At 38.1% G+C, this 18,382-nt stretch overlaps 1 protein-coding gene across 1 annotated transcript; it reads left to right on the top strand.

The window, feature by feature from the left end:
- Positions 1–23: 23 nt before the first annotated feature.
- On the top strand, positions 24–17,895 carry fah (fumarylacetoacetate hydrolase (fumarylacetoacetase)). Its single transcript, XM_041807594.1, has 15 exons — positions 24–103; positions 2,265–2,496; positions 2,978–3,088; positions 3,910–4,031; positions 5,605–5,654; positions 5,857–5,947; positions 7,655–7,752; positions 8,951–9,003; positions 9,677–9,776; positions 10,167–10,297; positions 11,194–11,269; positions 12,118–12,164; positions 16,399–16,500; positions 16,930–17,044; positions 17,128–17,895. The coding sequence occupies exons 1-15, from the start codon at positions 90–92 to the stop codon at positions 17,202–17,204; spliced, it is 1,419 nt and encodes a 472-aa protein (XP_041663528.1). The 5' UTR covers positions 24–89; the 3' UTR covers positions 17,205–17,895.
- Positions 17,896–18,382: the final 487 nt, after the last annotated feature.

Raw genomic sequence — 18,382 nt, 5'->3', positions numbered from 1 at the left:
TTGAGAAATTCGCTTACAAACTTTCTACCGTTAAAAAAAGAAGCTGCAGCTCTCCATAGCGACAGTCACCCTAGCAACGGCCACTCGCTATGCTGCCTTCGAGGTAAGTTGGAAAGAAGAAGACCTGATGAGGGAGTTTGGGCTGTTTAATGGTGGTTAGTTTGATGTACAGACTTTCAAACCTTAGTTTAACCGTTTTCCATGTTTCCTTCTCTTCTTGTTGGTGTGCGTACTGAGGTAGACTTTAGCGTCATTAAACGTGAGAGAATTGTGGGTGAGGGTAGGTTTGTAGTTTTTTTTTTTTTGTTTTTACGTTTTAGATACGTTTTGTTTTATAGAAAAAAAATTGCACGGCTAATTTAAAAGTTGTATTGTTTTGTGCAAGTTATTTAATAGTATAAAAGTTTTGATGATAAAGAGAAAGTAAAACGAAATTAAAATTAAGTATTTTACTGTTTTTCTTAGTTTATCAGAGTAAGAATCAGAATCTCTTTATTGTCCCATGAAGGGAAATTAGTTTAGCATATCTTAGTCCTCATAAGAGCAAAACCAATCATTTTACTGTAGTATTAGCACTCAAATGTGCATAAGAGTGCTCTGCAGTGTTCTTAGATGTTGCTGGGTGAGTTTTAAGAACAAAATTCCTCAATAACAGTTTGTAAATAATGCATATTCCTCTTTAAAAAAATTGTAATGCAGATGCATCTCAAAAAAATTAGAATAGCATGATAAAGTTCATTTATTCCCCTGTGATTTAATTCAAGAAGTGAAACTCCCACATATTCTTGATGCATCCCATACATAGTGAAATATATTTTAAGCCTTTTTTTGTTTTAACCTTGATGAATACCGCTTACAGCACTCAGTGATTGATTGGAGCTATTTTTGCCCAAATTACTGAATCTATGTGATGTGGCATGGAGCCAATCAGTCTGTGGTCCTGCTGGGGTGTTATGAAGCCCAGGTATCCTTCAGCTCATCTGGATTGTTAAGCCTGGCGTCTCTCATCCTCTTTTATACATTTCACCAGGGACTCTCTATAGGGTTCAGGTCAGCCTAGTTGGCTGGTCAGTCAAACACAGTAACACCATGGTCATCAAACCAGTTTCTGGTAGTCTTGGCTTCACTGTGGGCAGGTGCCAAGTCTAACTGGAAAAGAAAACAATCTCCAGAAAGCTTCTCAGCCGATGGAAGCACGAAGGTCTCTAATTTCTCTTGGTAGATGGCTGACAGCATTGACTCTGGACTTGCTAAAGACCAGTGGACCAACAGCAGCAGCTGACATGACACCCCAAACCATCACTGACTGCGGAAAATGAAAACCCTGGACTTCAAGCACATTCGATTCAGTGCCTTGGTGTCTCTTGATCCACTGACTCCAGCCTCAGTCAGCTCTTTGTGAAGCTCTCCAAAGTTTTTGAATCTGACAGTGACAACTGACAATCCTCTGAAGGCCAAGCTTATACTTCTTTTTCCTACCACACTTCTAGACAACTTTCTATGAATATGCTTTGACTCAGCTTCTGAGAACAGCCTACCCTTTCAGCAGTGACCGTCTGTGGCTTACCCTCCTTGTGGAGGGTGTCAGTGATTGTCTTCTAGACATCTGTCAAGTCGTCAGTCTTCCCCATGATGGTGGTTCTGTGTACTGAACCTGACCGAGAGAATGAAGGCTGAGGAAACCTTTGAAAATTGGACTTTTCCTGAATATTTTAATTTTTTGAAACAGTGGTTTTTTTTAATGATTTTTGTGAGCTGTAAACAGCAAGATTGGAACAAAAAAGTCGAAGTGTTTTACTTTGTATGAGATGAATCCAGAATATATGGAAATGGAACTATCTTAAGTAAACCACTGGGAAAAAAACTTTTTGATGATATTTGGTGATATTCTTTGTTACCACTTGGCTTTATCACCCTGAAGCATTTGACTCTGCAGCTGATTTCTTCAATGAAAATGTCTGCTCCAAATTCTCCTTTTCCTCCTTATTATGTAAGTTTAAATTAAAGGGGGTTTGCTCAGCTGCACATGCTCCCTGTGTTCATTTTCTTTCGTTTTTTATTATCTTATTTATAACAACCTTTTCAATATCAAACTACTTTCAGCCGCACTATTCTTTCTATTCTGTGTTCATCTCTCTATTTTCTTCTGTCATACATGCATTATGCGTTTACTATGAGAATTTTTATTTAAAATCCTCCGTCCGACAAACTAACTTTAACTATTTGCTTAGTCATTCACAGATCTGTTTTGCATTAACTTCTAGTGGTGAGGAGGAGGGTGGATACTACAGCCTGCGTGCTATTGGCTGTTCAGAAAGGGGGCGGGGTTCCCCAAGGTTGAACATCTGGAAGCTCTCTCTGCTGCTGCTCAGTCTCTCTGTTCAATTAAAGTGGACTACAGCTGCTGAAGAGAAAATGTCGTTCATAAAAGTAGACTCAGCTTCGGATTTCTCCTTCCAGAATCTTCCATATGGCATATTCTCTACAGCTGATAATGTAAGTCTAACTTTTTTATTTCCTACAGGGTTTGCAGATTGCACAGTGGAGTCTTTGAGAGACATTAAAAACGTTTGATCATTACTTACACAATCAAATCTAAAGGTGTTTGGTCCATGAGTAAAAATAAACTATTCTGGAAACTGTTTACTTACATCCTTCATTAGTGCAGTTTGTCATCAGTGTTACTTATTTTTAGTTTTAGTTCAGGCTGTCTGATGTGAGTCGGTCACTCAGGAAGCATGTCAGTACCAGGAATGTTAGAGTTCATTGACTTATCAATAAACGTAGGACTCTTTCAAACATCAGATATTTGCTGTTTGAAAGGAATCTGCTCCTGTTTAAAGGATGAAGGGTGCTGTTGCCTGGATGGATGAATCTTTTTAAAGTTCAATAATGCTATTTAAAATCTTTAAATTCATATTTTTGATTTTTTTCTCACATATCATGATGTTTATGTCATGTGTTTGAATTCCTTCAGCCTAAACATGGTATCGGGGTTGCCATTGGAGACCAGATCCTAGACCTCAGTGTGGTGAAGTCCTTGTTTCAAGGACCGGTGATGTCCAGACATCAGGATGTCTTTGAGCAGGTATGCATATACAGGGCTGTAAAAATGTATCCATCACTTGCTTCTTTTTCTTTCTTTTTTTTTTGTATATTTATCACACTTCTATTTCAGGTTCTGTTTAAGGGATTTCTGGATTTAACAGCACTGAAAGTAATCAGTCCTGGGTGTGACTAGTGAAATTAAAATCAGCTTTCCAAAAAAAAATTTGGTCAATTGGGTCATTCATGATTTAACAAGAGGGGGCAATGACTTTTTCAAATAGGGCCTGGTAGGTTGGATGGCATTTTCCCCTTGTAAATAAACTAATCATTGAAAAACTGCATTTTACATCTGTTTTCTTTGTCTTATATAAAAAATGTATGATGACATTTAAGTGTGACAAATATTTAAAAAAAAATCTGGAAAGTGGAAATTAATTTTTCAGAGCGCTTCATGGATGGTTGGGTTGTTACGGCTAACAGAGGTCATGTTTAGGTTCCTGCCTCTGTTTTTGGGTTTTGTACAGTTTTGACTGAATTGGATGAAAGCAACAAAAAGCACAGTAAAGTGAAATATACATTGACCCAAGTCCTTATAGTACATGGAATAACACGTCAACAGAAAGATTTATTATCTGAATGACTAACCTTCATTTGTAGGAATATGCAGATTTATATTACCTGGTTTTCATGTGCTCCTAGTGAAACTGGTACATTTTTCCGCAAATTCCAATATTACACAGTAACTTCTGTAAGGCTGAGGCAATCAGATTTTTCCAAAATTGCCGTGATTTGCATCCTACAAATATGTCAGTGCATAAAAGTGTTTGATTTGATTTAACATCTGATATTGTTTATCTACAGACCACTCTCAATGCATTTATGGCTCTGGGCTATGAAGCCTGGAGGGAGACCAGGAGGACCCTGCAGGTGCTGCTGTCAGCCAATGAGAGCACACTGAGAGATAACGCCATCCTCCGTCAAAGGTAGATTTGTAAAGAGTACGTCGATGCTGACAGGTGCAAGATGTAAGGAAATCATGGGACAGTTCACTCAGACTGTGAGAAACAAGATTCTCTGGTCTGATTAAACCAAGCTTGAACTGTTTGGCCTCAATTCTAAACGTTATGTCAGGAGGAAACCAAGCACCACTCATCACCTGCCTGATACCCTCCCAACAGTGAAGCATGGTGGTGGCAGCATCATGCTGTGGGAGTGTTTTTCAGCAGCAGGGACAGCGAGACTGGACAGCGTTGAGGGAAAGCTGAATGGAGCAAAGTACAGAGACATCCCTAATGAAAACTTGTTCAGGACCTCAGACTGGGCTGAAGGCTTACCCTCCAACATGACAATGACCCTAAGCACACAGCCAAGACAACACAGGAGTGGCTCAGGGACAACTCTGTGAATGTCCTAGAGTGGCCCAGCCAGAGCCCTGATTTCAACCCTATTCCACATCTCATGAGAGGCTGAACTTGTGTTAATTTCGACTGCTATTTTTAATTTTAGTCTCAGTCTTTGCTTTAAGATTAATGCCTGTCGGTTTTAGTCACATTTTAGTCATTTCTACCCTTTATAGTTTTGGTCCAGTTTTAGTCAACGAAAACTCAAAATCATTTCAGTCTAGTTTTTGTCCATAAAAAGCCCTCACATTTAGTTTTAGATTTAGTCCAAGCATTTCTTCTTTTGTTTAAATGTGGTACCAAGTCATCATGGTAGTGTGTTCTGTGCAACCTGCCAAACTTGGGGACCCTGTTTTCTACAGCTGAGTGACAGAAGAGAGATGCATTGTATTTTGACAGATTTACCTCAGTGGAGAAATTTCATGGACTCTGAATGTCTGAGGAAAACTAAATTAAATTTTAGTCTTGTTTTAGTCAGCAAAGATTTATTTTTTGGCTAGTCTTAGTCTAGTGCTATCTCATGGAAAAAGGCTATCAACAATTATTTTTAACCATAGTTTTAGTTGACAAAAATTAAAACTGCTGAGCGCAAGAGGATTTGCAAAGAAGAATTGCAAAAAAAAATCCCACAATCCAGGTGTTTTTCTTTCTAATGAATTTTCAAAAGCTTCAAAATCCGGTGTACTGAGTGTAGATTAATGAGGGAAAAATGAATTCAAAGATTCAGGCTGCAACTAAACAAAATTTTAAAACGTAAAGGGGGTCTAAATACTTTGTGCAATACTCCGTCTTACCATCTTATAATTTAGATGTTTAATTCCTTTTTTTCCCTTTTTTCATAATGATGTTTTTTTTTTTGCTAACATCCATCAAATCTTGGATGTTAAATGTCATTAACTTCTTTTCTTTTTTTCTAACTGCCTAGACTGTTGATTTATTCATTTAAATTTCATATATCATAATTTGACTTTTATCTCACAATGGTAACCTTTAGACCATATCTTAACTTTTCATCCAATAATTTTTGGAGAATTTCAAATTAATTTGTTCATCAGTGCTCAGCTTTCATTCATTATTTAATCTTTGGCAGTAATGTGCTCCCTACCTTTCAGACTGGTCAGTTTCCTCAGTTTTTCATCCTTCTCTTTCTTTGCAGAGCATTTGTTCCTCAAAGTGCAGCCACCATGCACCTTCCTGCAGACATTGGTAAGTCTCCATCCAACACATGAAGCTGTAGATGGATCTAATAGATAACAACACTCTCATAACTAACTGGAGTTGCACCACAGGACACTATTTGATAGCACGTGACATTTTGTCTTGCTTACTGACTTTAAAAAAAAAAGGTTATGTTGTTCGCTAGCACTGGATGGCAATATTTCATCTGTCTTCTTCCTGTTTTTCACAGGTGATTACACCGACTTCTACTCCTCCAGAGATCACGCCACCAACGTTGGCATCATGTTCCGGGGGAAGGAGAACGCTCTGATGCCAAATTGGTAAACGTTCAATTTTTGCCAAGTGTATATACAAATCAGCTCTGAGAGGTATTGAGTTTAGGAGTACACATCAAGGGAGAGTATTATTATTTTTGCTCATACATTTTGGTGTCTGGAGTACATAAATATGGAAAGAGCTTAGCTGGTCCACTGTCTGTGGTCCGTCTATGTCTGAAAGACTATATCAGATGGTCAGTTCTGAATCTGTGCTCACAGTGACAACACAATGAGTCATTGTAATAAGTCCACCTCTTCACAATGTGTCCTTACAGTAAAAGATGTGAGCAATTATCAGTGATAAAGTCAGCTAATTACACTGATTCCTATTTTAGTATCCTGCAGCGATCCTCTCTGTCTCTCGCATTGAGATGGGCAAGGAACAAGGAAAGAGGGAGATGACAAGCACCCGGGAATGTCAGATCTGCCCCTAATTCTTTGATTAATCAATGAATCTGAAACATTTTTTTTTTTTCATTTCTGTCCCTTTATTAAAACAGACCACATAGTATATCCAAGAGCTGTTGAAGTACAACCCCAATTCCAATAAGTTGGGGTTCTGTAAAAAAATGTCAGTAAAAACAGAATGCGATGATTGTCAAATCTTATAAAGCAACATTTTATTCACAATAAAACATGGGCTACATATCAGAAGTTGAAATGATGATGCTCAAAATGTTTTCAACTGGTGAAAGGTCTGGACTGCGGGAAGGCCAATTCAGCACACAGATTCTTCTACTGTGAAGCCATGCTGTTATGATGGATGTGGTATGGGATTTAGCATCGTCTTGCTGAAATAGTCAAGGCCTTCCCTGAAAGAGATGTAGCCAGAATGGGAGCACATGTTAATCTAAAACCTTTATATACTTTTCAGCACTGATACAGCTTTTTCAGATGTGAAAGCTGCCCACACCATAGGCACTAATACAACTCCATACTATTAGAGGTTAAACTGTGCACTGATAACAAGCTAGATGGTCCCTCTCCTCTTTGGTCTGCAGGCCATGGTGTCCATGGTTTCCAAAAATAATTTCAAATTTCCATTCATCTGACCACAGAAGAGTTTTCCATTTTCAATCCATTTTAAATGAGCTTTGGCCCAGAGAAGACTGCATTATTACTGGATCATGTTCAAATATGGCTTCCTCTTTACATGATACGACTTTAACTTGTATTTGTGGATGGTTAGGCTAATTGTGTTGACAGACAATGATTTCTGGAAGTATTCCTGAGCCCATGCAGTGATTTCCAGTACAGAATCATGCCTGTTTTAAGGGTGCCCCAAGATCACCAGCATCCAGTATTGACCTTCAGCCTTGGCCTTGCACACAGAGATTCTCTGAATTATTCATGAAATTAATTTTAAATGGTGGAATATTCAACATCTTTACAATTTTATATTGGGGAACATTTTTCTGAAATTGTTCCACAGTTTTTAGAACAGTTTTTTTGCAGATGGTGAACCTCTGGGAGTCTTCTGTGAGATTCTGTCTGTCTAAAATGCTTATTTTATACCCAGTCATGCTACTGACTTATTGCAAATGGACCTAATTAGTTGTTAAATTCCCCTCCAGCTGTTTTTTATTAGCACCACTTTCTTCTCCAGCCTGTTATTGCCCTGTCTATTTTCAGATGTGTTGCTGCCATCAAATTCAAAATGGGCCCTCTCTGTTGTCACTGTTTTGCTAAACTGGATTTGTTGTTTTCCAGGTTAAGGCTTCCAGTTGGATACCATGGTCGAGCGTCATCAGTTGTTGTTTCTGGAACCCCCATACGCCGCCCCTCAGGCCAGATGAGACCAGACCAGAGTAAGCTCCTACTTTGAATGGGTTTGGCTTCTGTTATCTGAATCCTTTATTTCTTTCATTGCATTATTTACATAATGCAAATTTCCTTCCCACAACAGTTGAGTTGGCACAAGCTCAGGATCAGCAATTTTATAAATAGTTGATCAATCGATTCATGCCGTCTTTAACAGAGAGTCGGTTCACAGACGTGTCAAACAATAAAAACAGTGGTAGAAGTTTTTGCTCTCCTCTGTTCTGACCCGGCTCTCCTTTAAAACCACAACACAGACAAAACAATAGTCAATAATCACTGCAGCAACCTCAGAAAAAAACACATTTACAAATTACATACATAAACAAAACAACAAACCAATGAGTGTATGTATGTATGTGTATGTAAATGTATATTTACATGTATGTGAGTATATGAACATGTATGTATAAAAACAGCACTGTGCAGAACTTTCAGGCATGTTTTGGCCAAAAACTGAGGCTGAAGTGAAGTTTTAGATGTGGTAAATAAGCCAACTGAGGGCACCATGGGGCTGGAAGAAGGATTGACACAACCCCGGTTATGTTCTTGATGTCCTTGCATATTAACAGGGAAGGTAGAAATAACTAAGTCCACATCTTCAGGGCAGAGTAAGGGGTGGAGATGGCAAGTTAGCTGGTTTTGCTGCGAATGTCTCTAGGGCCCAAAAGCTGCTGGCAGTCTCTGGGTATATTACCAGGGGTGAAAAGGCCCAGACAAAAAAGATGACGTCCAGCTTGACACTGGTTGCCAAGCAACACACGTGTGTTTAGCCTTGCTCTGGCCACCCCCCGAAGACTAAAACCTATAAGCATGACTGTATATGTTCAGATATGTACACTCAAATTTTAGTAATACAATCTTTATCATCTTTATATAACTCATTGTTGCCTTTTGTTTTTTCAAAATCTTTTCTAAAGCTTCAAAATGAGATGCTGCATTTCAAGGGGCTTTCCTTCAAAAAGCCCAGAAAGCCTTCTCTCTCTGACTTACCTCAGCTTGACTTTCACAGGTGTATGTGTAACATATAAAATGACACAGCTTTCACTCCACCGTCTTACCAATCTTATTAAAAAATGAATCCCTACCTCTTCATTTAACCTTAGTTCAAATGTAATATTACCCATGACACCCAGCAGCTTTATGAACCTGAACCTCTTACAGCAGTATTTTCATTTTGTCTCTCAGCACAGCCTCCAGTGTTTGGCCCTTCTAAGCAGTTGGACATTGAGCTGGAGATGGTGAGTGCAGTCTTAATCTAATCACAGTACTGTCTGCAGTGCTGTGTGATTTGCACGACTGAAGGCCTGGGTTTCCTGTACCTGCTGCCTTTTGTTGACTTAAGCTTCCCACAGAATCCCTAGTATTACAGTCTCTTATTCTAACTCAATTCAAAATTTCCTTTAATTGTTAAACAATTATTTCTAACAATTCTCAAATTTCCAATACTCATTTAATTTTTACATACTTTGTTATATCCTTAGTGCATTTTCACCAGCAGACCATTTGAACACAGCAAAGCCACTGCTGATATTTGATACATGATAATTTACGACTCCTTACTGCACAGCAGACTGGAGTGGATGCTGAAAGAATCAGTTCTTTATAAGAAATAAAGGGTGTGATACGGAACCAGTCTGAAACGAAAATCGATTCTGGATTGGATTGTGTTCCCTAGAATCTGAATTGAATCATGTGAAACCTAAAGATTCACATCTCTAATAAGGACAGTTTCAACTGATCTTCAACATTATAACCCTCTGAATACTAAGACAGCCCAGCTCTGCTGTTTTACTCTTGTCCTCAACTGAGGATTCTGTTAAATGAAAACACCCCCTTGTAAGGGATATTTTCTAAACAGAAAAGCACAACTGTGCCATTTTTAATTGCTAACTTTCTTTTTTCTTTAACTAGGCCTTCTTTGTCGGTGGAGGAAATCGCCTTGGGGAGCCCATACCCATCAATAAGGCCCATGAACACATATTTGGCATGGTGCTAATGAATGATTGGAGTGGTAAGAGCTGATCCAGAACACATTATATAATAAAAACATGAATGAATATATTGTTTCCCTGCAACATAATAGGTAACCTGTAGATGTACTTTCTGATCTTACAGTAAAAAAAATGTCTGTAAAATGTAATAAACAAACCCAAATATCCTTGACAGCGTGATCTATCACAGAGCTCCAGAATTACAAGACCTGGCTTGATGGCAACCAGTGTTTTATAACATTTGACTGCTTATACCAAAACATAGCCTTCTCCATCAAAAAAAGGTTGTAGAATTAGAGTTAAGACTTGAGGTTGTTTAACTGAGCTTAATTAGATGCATCCTTGTAATACTGATCATAATAGAACAATATGCTACCTACCTTTGTAGTTATATTTGGTGTCTTTCTCAGCCAGGGACATCCAGTCTTGGGAGTACGTTCCTCTGGGTCCTTTTCTGGGAAAGAACTTTGGAACCACCATCTCACCGTGGGTTGTCCCGATGGAAGCGCTGCTACCGTTTGCAGAAGCCAACCCTGTCCAGGTCAGTACAACAGGAACAGCTTTGACCATTTGAATTCCAAGTAGATAAACTCAGTTTCAGACCTATGTTTTCATTTTACTCCCTGAAAGTTCAGGACTGCAGGCATGCCGGTTCAGCACTTGGACTCTTCTGCTGTGAAGCCATGCTGTTGTGATGGAGGCAGTATGTAGTTTAGCATTGTCTTGCTGAAGTATGCAAGGACTTCCCTGAAAGAAGCTTAAAGTGTCCTTCCAGATGTTTAAGCCGGCCACGCCATAATGCAACCCCATACCATCAGAGATGCAGGCTTTAGGACTTTGCACTGATAACAAGCTAGATGGTCCCTCTCTTTTCTAGTCCACAGGACACAGTGCCCATGGTTCCAAAAAAATAATTTCTAATTTTGATTCAGCTGACCATATAACAGTTTTCCATTTTGCTTCAGTCCATTTTAAATGAGCATTGGCCCAGAGTAGACGGTGGTGTTTCTGGATCTTGTTCACATAAGGCTTCTTCTTTGCACGATACAGCTTTAACTTGCGTTTGTGGATGGCACACCAATCTGTCCAAATCAAAATGAACCAAGACTCACTTTTTCGGGTGGTCTTGGTTGCCTGGCCCACATCAGGTTTTGATTGGCCCGCAGGCAGGCTTTTAAAAGAAATAGGATAAAGCATTCTGATTGTTTTAAAGTAGTTTATACCCAGAACACACCTACATTTAATGAAGGGACTTTAACAAATGTCTTGGCCCATGTGTAACTCTTTGTGTAAAGATTCGAGAAGCTTAATATCGATATGCCTTTAATGTATTGCCATCTGCTTTTGCCAGGCATTTTCAATTGTTTGTATAGGCTTGTAGTGCTCACCATGGCCCTGCTCTTTCCTTTACAGTTGTTTTCTTTCTTCATTCTGCAGGATCCAGAGCCACTCGCTTACCTACGACACCAGGACGCTTACACCTTCAGCATCAATCTGTTTGTGTCTCTGAAAGGTACTGGTACCAAATTCAATCACACATTATGGACTGGAAGTTTGTTGCGGTGTATTTGTGAAGCTGTAATAATAATCAGCTACTCTTACTTCACACAAACTCAAGGCATGTTCAGACTTAATTTGCACAGATGTTATCCATTAGCATTATAACACAGAATGTATGTATAGAATACACACTAAATGTTTTAATTCTTTAAGAATTATAAAGAGCTGTAAATCAACCTCCACCAAAGCAGATTTACTTTACCTGTATGCATCCTACCTGTCCTTAGCCTGAATGAAAAGTATGGTAACACTTCCTGTGTGGTTTTCAAAGTAAAAGCCTGATCTCTCCCTGCCTTTCTACACAACAGTTATTCTAAATTTGTTTTGGTTGTATAGTTAATAATGCCACTTGTAAAGTTCATTGTTAACATTGCAAAGCTGATGGATTGTCCAGATTTCATGTCTGTCATCAGGCAGATAAATTTTGCAAAGTTTCAAGATGAAATGTTTATTCCTGGTCAGAGTGTGGCCGGACCAATCAGTATTATTTAAGAAAGAGGTGATAGCAAAGAACTATGTTTGATGGAACAATGGGCAGATCTTTGTTTCAACCACCCTCTGAGGTTTATTTCAAAAGGTTCTGCCCCTCCTAAACACCATCTAAAGGGTGTTGCCCAGATAGATGTAAAATACATTCAGTGGATGTGTATCAGTGTGCCTCTGAGGAAGTACTCATTACACATTGCAACTGTACATTTTATAACTTGAACTTTACTTTGACTCAGTATTGTCTGGCAGAACTATTGCAGTGAGGTGTACAGTATTTAAATATGAGTAACATGTCTCCTTTTGCTTTTATAGGGCAAGACATGGAAGAGGCAGCAACCATCACCAGGTCAAACTTCAAGGTAAATCTTCAGTCTTAGCATTTATGAGACAATCTGTTAAGAAAGAAAAATGCTAGATATTTTTAGAACAACAAAACCATGTGAAATAGTACAAATATATTATAAACCAGTGGTTCTCAACTGGTGGGTCCAGTCTCAAAAGAGGGTCAGGAAGCAGTTTTCAGTGGGTCATGACTAGGTGTCTGAAAAAAAAAGGTGGCAAAAGTCCTGAAGTCCTTATTGGACATGCATCAATATCTTTTATTTTACCTTGTTTTACTGTGAATTGGGTAAATTTAAATGTTTGATCAATATTTCAACTAATTTATCTCCTCTTCTTGTGATAAATGGCTACTTTTCCCCATGATAATGAAGTAATTTCGCAAGTTCTTTGGAAAATTGGTGACAATTGGCACATAATGATGGGGAAAGAGGGTATAAAATATGTTTTGTCCCTTTTCTTTTTCTTTTTTTTATACTTATATTTTATTGTTTTTCAAACAAAAACATAACATCAATAACAACACCAAAACATAATAAGACATTGCCAGACATAAAATCAAAATACAGATTTCAATACAAGTCTAATGAGGATTTAACACATTCAGCTGTAAATAATCAGAGTTTATATTAAGGGAGCGGTACATGCATTATAACAATACAAGTGTCTAAGGCAGACCACCAGGGATGCTATTTATTCTTCCAAGTATAGTTTCCATTTAGCCCATCTTTTAATGTATAAGTCTTTTTTCAATCTCAATAAGAGAGTAAGCCTTTCCAACTCATGAATTTCCTTAATAATATCGATCCAATTGTCTGTTGTGGGGGGATCTATCTGTAACCATTTACGGGTTATGGCCTTTTTTGCTGCTACTGTAAATATTTTCCACAAGTATCTATCAGATCCTTTTATTTCTTCAGGTACGTCACCTAAATAAAATGATGTAAAATTCAAGGGAAACAACTGTCCAAGAATCTGTAGCATAACTGTCCAAATACCTTTCCAAAACAGTTGTACCCTGGTGCATCTCCAGAAAATATGCAGGTGGTCTGCCTCATCACATCCACAGTTTCTCCAACATTTACATGTCTCAGCTCTGCGATATCTCTGTAATTTAGGAGTAATAAAATAGCGGACATGGTTTTTCCAACCGAACTCACGCCAGTACATAGAACAGGAGGTTGTGAATATAGTTTCACACATATTTTCCCACTGTTGACTTGTAATTGATTAATTTAATTCTTTCTCCCATCTTGTTTTTATATAATTTGTGGTATGTCCTCTACCGTTTGTGATCCCTTGATAAAATTTGGAAATAATCGAATTAGTAGTGCCTTTATATGCTTTAATAGTTAACTGTATTATATCACTAAGTTCTTTATTTGTCTCATTTTCTTTAACTATTTTGGAGAGAGTCCCTTTTCTTTTTCATATTAAGTGTTTCAGTCCAATCATGCTTCAAACTGCAACATATTCAATTAACTAAAATGCATTGTTGAAAATTTTTTGGGAACTTGGGTTGCAATCTGTCATAAGAGAGACTGGTGGGTCCTGAGGCAGGACCAGTTGAGAACCACTGTTATAAACCTTTATGGTAATCGATTAAACTGATTAAACACTGAATCAAACCGAACCGTGTCATCTCCCATTCCTTTAACATGCCTGTGAGCCTCTATTCCTGTGGTTCTCAAATGGTGTGGCAGGGCACACTAGTGTGCCTTGAGACAAGTCTAGGTGTGCCTAGGGAACGTGTACAACCATACGTTACAACTACGACTTCATGGCAAGTAGCCTACTGTAACCAGGCCTGCCCACAGATCTAGCTGGAAAAACTATGACTATGGGCCCTCCCCAGTTGTGATTTATTGATGATATCAGTGTATGTGAGTTGGATAAGTAGCATTGGTGCTAGCATCCTGGCTAACAGTTACCTCATTTAGAGCTGAAAAGCATGGCAAGCTAATTTTGGGTTGATTGGGTTGGTTCTTCTGACAGCTTAAACCATTTTGCTGCTTTTTTGCCTCTGCTTTTCACTACTTTTGACCAATTTTTGCCACTTTTTTTTTTACTTTTGGCACATTTAACCAATTTTTTCAACCTTTTTGCCACTTTTCTGCCAGTTTTGCCAATGTTTGGCCATTTTTTACTCCTTCTTTACCACTTGTAACCCTTTTTTACCACCTTATGCAACTTTAACCCTTTTTGCCACATTTCTGCCACTTGTGATCCATTTTGCCATCTTTTTGACACTTTCAACCCATTGATTCCACCTTTATGTCAATTTTCACTTTCTTTTTGCCTTTGTTTGACCACTATTTTGCCCAATTTTGCCATTTTAATATCACTTTTAACCAATTTTTACCACTTTTTTACAACATTTAACCATTTTAGGCCACTTGTAACCTATTTTTGCCACTATTTTGACACTTTCAACAACTTCTTGCCAATTTTAATCCAGTGTTTGGCCACTTTTTTTTAACCAATTTTCACCCATTTCTGACCTTGTTTTGCCACTTTTTTGTCTAATTTTGCTATCATGATGATCCCCCAGTTGGCTGGGCCTCAGAAAGCTCTCCCTTTTATCTCCCCTTATAGGCCACCTTGACTATAACTTTATTTAAAGAGTCTTTTGTATTAAGATAAAATATAAGAGTATTTTGTATCGATTTGAATATGGTGTGCTTTGAGATGTTGTCTTAACCTTGGGTTGTCTTGGGCGAAAAAAATTTAAAAACCTCTGCTCTACTCACATGGATTTCAGCCATTTTTCTTAAATAAACAAGACTTGGGCTGATAAAATTGATCTCCCACTGTTTGGCCCAGGTCCCGACAAAACAGTGGGAGACCACTTTATGTAACAGTGTCAGGTTGTGCACAGGTTTACGTCATGCCGAGGTCAGACTAAGCCACCTTTTTTGTCTGCTATAATGGTCACTGTGTAAGATTGTTTTCTGAATCCAGCAGCTTTCCAGTAGCTTAGCTGTTACATTGATCTTGTAGAATGGTAGCGTCCAAGCAAACAAACCACAACAAAACCTACAGTAGGCTCAGGAGTAGTCTTTCACAGTAATCAAACCTTTAAGAGCCCAGCTGATATGCTGAGGAGTATTTTTACTTTTATTTTAGTTGTATTTAGTTTATTTGTGTCAGGGACAATGTACAAAATTACATTAGTCTCAAAAGAGAAAAGATGCTTTGTACCAGATTTAGCTTGCTAGCTAATTTCCATCTGTAGTCCCGGGCAGGTAAACAGTGACAATAAAATACAGAATCAATCAATCATAATCACACAAGCATACACACACACACATCTGCATTCATTCAGCCACAATACATTTCAAGTAAAAAAGATCAAATTACATAAATTAAAATCCGAATACGATATTCTTCATAGTTATAGAACAGTGATTTAGAAGATTAATGATGACAAGACTGATTCCTTAAAATCCACCTTTTCACCTCTCAAGAGAAAATGTAGAAGTCTGTGCAAAGTTTGATATTGGTTGGAAGATTATTGCATGCTTTGGCTGAGCCACGCTTAGAGATACTGCAGTCATCGCAGAGACATCGTGGATCAGTGTTAATTTTGGCAGCTATTTTTAATTTAAGTCTTAGTTTTAGTCTTTAAATGAAATGCGTTTTAGTTTTAGTCACATTGTAGTCATTTCTGTCCTATTTAGTTTTAGTCGATAAAAACTCAAAAATATTAAGGTCCAGTTTTAGTCCATAAAAAGTCCTCACATTTTAGTCTTTACTTTTAGTCCAAATCTGGTACCAAACCATGGTAGTGTATTCTCTGCACTCTGCCAAACCTTGGGTCCCTGTTTTCTAAAGCCGAGAGGCAGTACAGATTCAGCTACATTGTTTTTTGACAGATTTACCCACAGTAGAGAAATATCATGGATTTTGAATGTCTGATGAAAACTAAATTACATTTTAATCTAGTTTTAGTCATCTTGAAGAAAACAAAAAATAGTTTTTGTCAGTTTTAGTCATCACAGATCTATTTTTGTTAGTCTTAGTGTAGTTTTTGTCATGGATAAAAAGGCTGTCAACAAATAGTTTTAGTCATAGTTTAAGTCGATGAAATTAACACTGTCGTGGATGGATGGATGGATGGATGGATGGATGATACCCCTTGGTATCAGAAATCTAGTATTTTTCAGTTTAGCTCTGGGGCTGTTAATGCTAACTTCCTTCATGCTCTTAACAAAAAATTTTTTTCTCTCTCTTTCTCTCTCTGTCTCTCTCTAGTACATGTACTGGACCATGAAGCAGCAGCTGGCCCATCACACTGTTAACGGCTGCAACGTCAGGCCTGGAGACCTGCTGGCATCTGGTACTATTAGTGGACCTGTGAGTGTCTGCATGCAAAGCCATGCCTATACTGTTTCTGTTGGAAAAATGACAGGACAACCATGACTATCTATGGTAAAATCATATTCAAGCCAAGGCAATATATAGATTTTTTGAGATATATTTATATATTTTTATAAGAGAACTAAGGTAAGAGAACATCCTTCTTGCTGCATCACTGCCACCATCTGAGTTTTTAAACAACAGGAAGTTTGAGTTTTAGGTCACATACTCCTGGAAAGAAATCAGACAAATGACAGAATCATGCAAATAAGGCTTTAACAGAAAACATCCACATCGGTGTGTCAGATTATAACCATTATCTAAATATTCCCAGTTATTGGATTAATGTGATCAGGTGTCTAAAATGACTGTGCTGTACTTTCGTGGTGTTTAGAGCTGTACTGATATTGAACTGTATCCCTAAAGGATCCAGAGAGCTTTGGCTCCATGCTGGAGCTGTCATGGAGGGGATCAAAAAACATTGATCTAGGAGGAGAGACCAGAACCTTTTTAAAGGATGGAGATGAAGTTACCATAACAGGTTAGACTAAACCCTAAAATATGTAGTATATCTATTTAATGTATACATAAAACAGCTGATATGATCTTACTTTCTTTTTCCAGGTTACTGTCAAGGAGATGGCTACAGGGTGGGCTTTGGACCCTGCATTGGAACCATCCTCCCTGCCCTGCATCACTAAAAAAAACACTATGTTTATTTATCGCTGCAGTTTTACTCTGGAAAATGCACCAGCAGTACCTCATCTTACTTCATCTTAGCTTCCAGATGAAAAAAAAAAAAAAAAAAACACATGCAAGAACTCAAACTATTCCTCTCATCTGGACAGACAGCTTCCACTCAAAATCTCTGATTTGGTTTAGAATCTTGAACTGTTTTCAGCTACTAATGTACTCTAAGGATATTTACACACCTGTGGATCGTTTGGTCCGAATTGTGGACCACTTTTCTCCATTGTTGAATACCTCAAGAGTTGTCTGTGTTCAGGGACATTTACTAACACACCAAAATGCAGTAACAGCAGGCCCCTGAATGCCGCAATTATTCACATTCAGCAAAAGAATTCCCATACAGTTTCAGTGCTGTTCTAGATTTAAGGTTACTGATGTTCTGTGTGTTAGCTCCTGATGTATAATTAAACTACCCATGCTGGGCTCATTGTACTGTTGCATTTTTGCCTTTTAAACTCTTTTTCCCATCGGAAGTTTGGTGAAACTTTCCAAATGGGACGACCCACAGCTTGATACATGATCAGTAGTCATCAGCAGCATTTCTATAAACCGGGGTCATCAAGTACATTTGCAAAAGGGCCAGATTTCGTCTTGACAGAGTCTCTGGAGGCCAGTCTTCAAAATAAAGAAAAATTAAATCAATATTTTGTTCTGATTAACATATTATTTTATTAGTATTTATATTTTCTTTCAAAACTCAGGACATTTTTACGCATTACCAGTGAGATCTATCCCAATCTATAATGCCGTAGACCCACAGAATTAGTCGGGCTCCTGAAAATCCCAGAGAATGAGCCCTCAACAATTGTGATTCAGCACCAATAGGAACTCATGTTTTACACTTTTCACTACTTCACTGCTGCCTTCTGCTATTTCTGCAACATTTTTTATTTCATCTTTCTTTTATTTTGTCTCCAAGTTACTTTACGCCCATGTCCTTGTTTTTCACTGGTGAATCCATCTTGCAAAGCTCCCATCAAATTCATCAAATACACAATCCAACAACTCCAAAACGCTCTCATGGACCTGCACATTCACCACGCTATGAAATAATCATGGAACTTTATGAGACGGAGTTGTCCATCCATCCTCTATACTGCTTACTCTGTTCCGGGTCGCAGGGGGAGCT

The sequence above is a fragment of the Cheilinus undulatus genome, linkage group 1, assembly GCF_018320785.1.
Source record: "Cheilinus undulatus linkage group 1, ASM1832078v1, whole genome shotgun sequence".
In the NCBI taxonomy this organism is placed as follows: Eukaryota; Metazoa; Chordata; class Actinopteri; order Labriformes; family Labridae; genus Cheilinus; species Cheilinus undulatus.
Note: the sequence above shows the minus strand (reverse complement) of the source record. Positions and strands in the feature narration are given on the sequence as shown.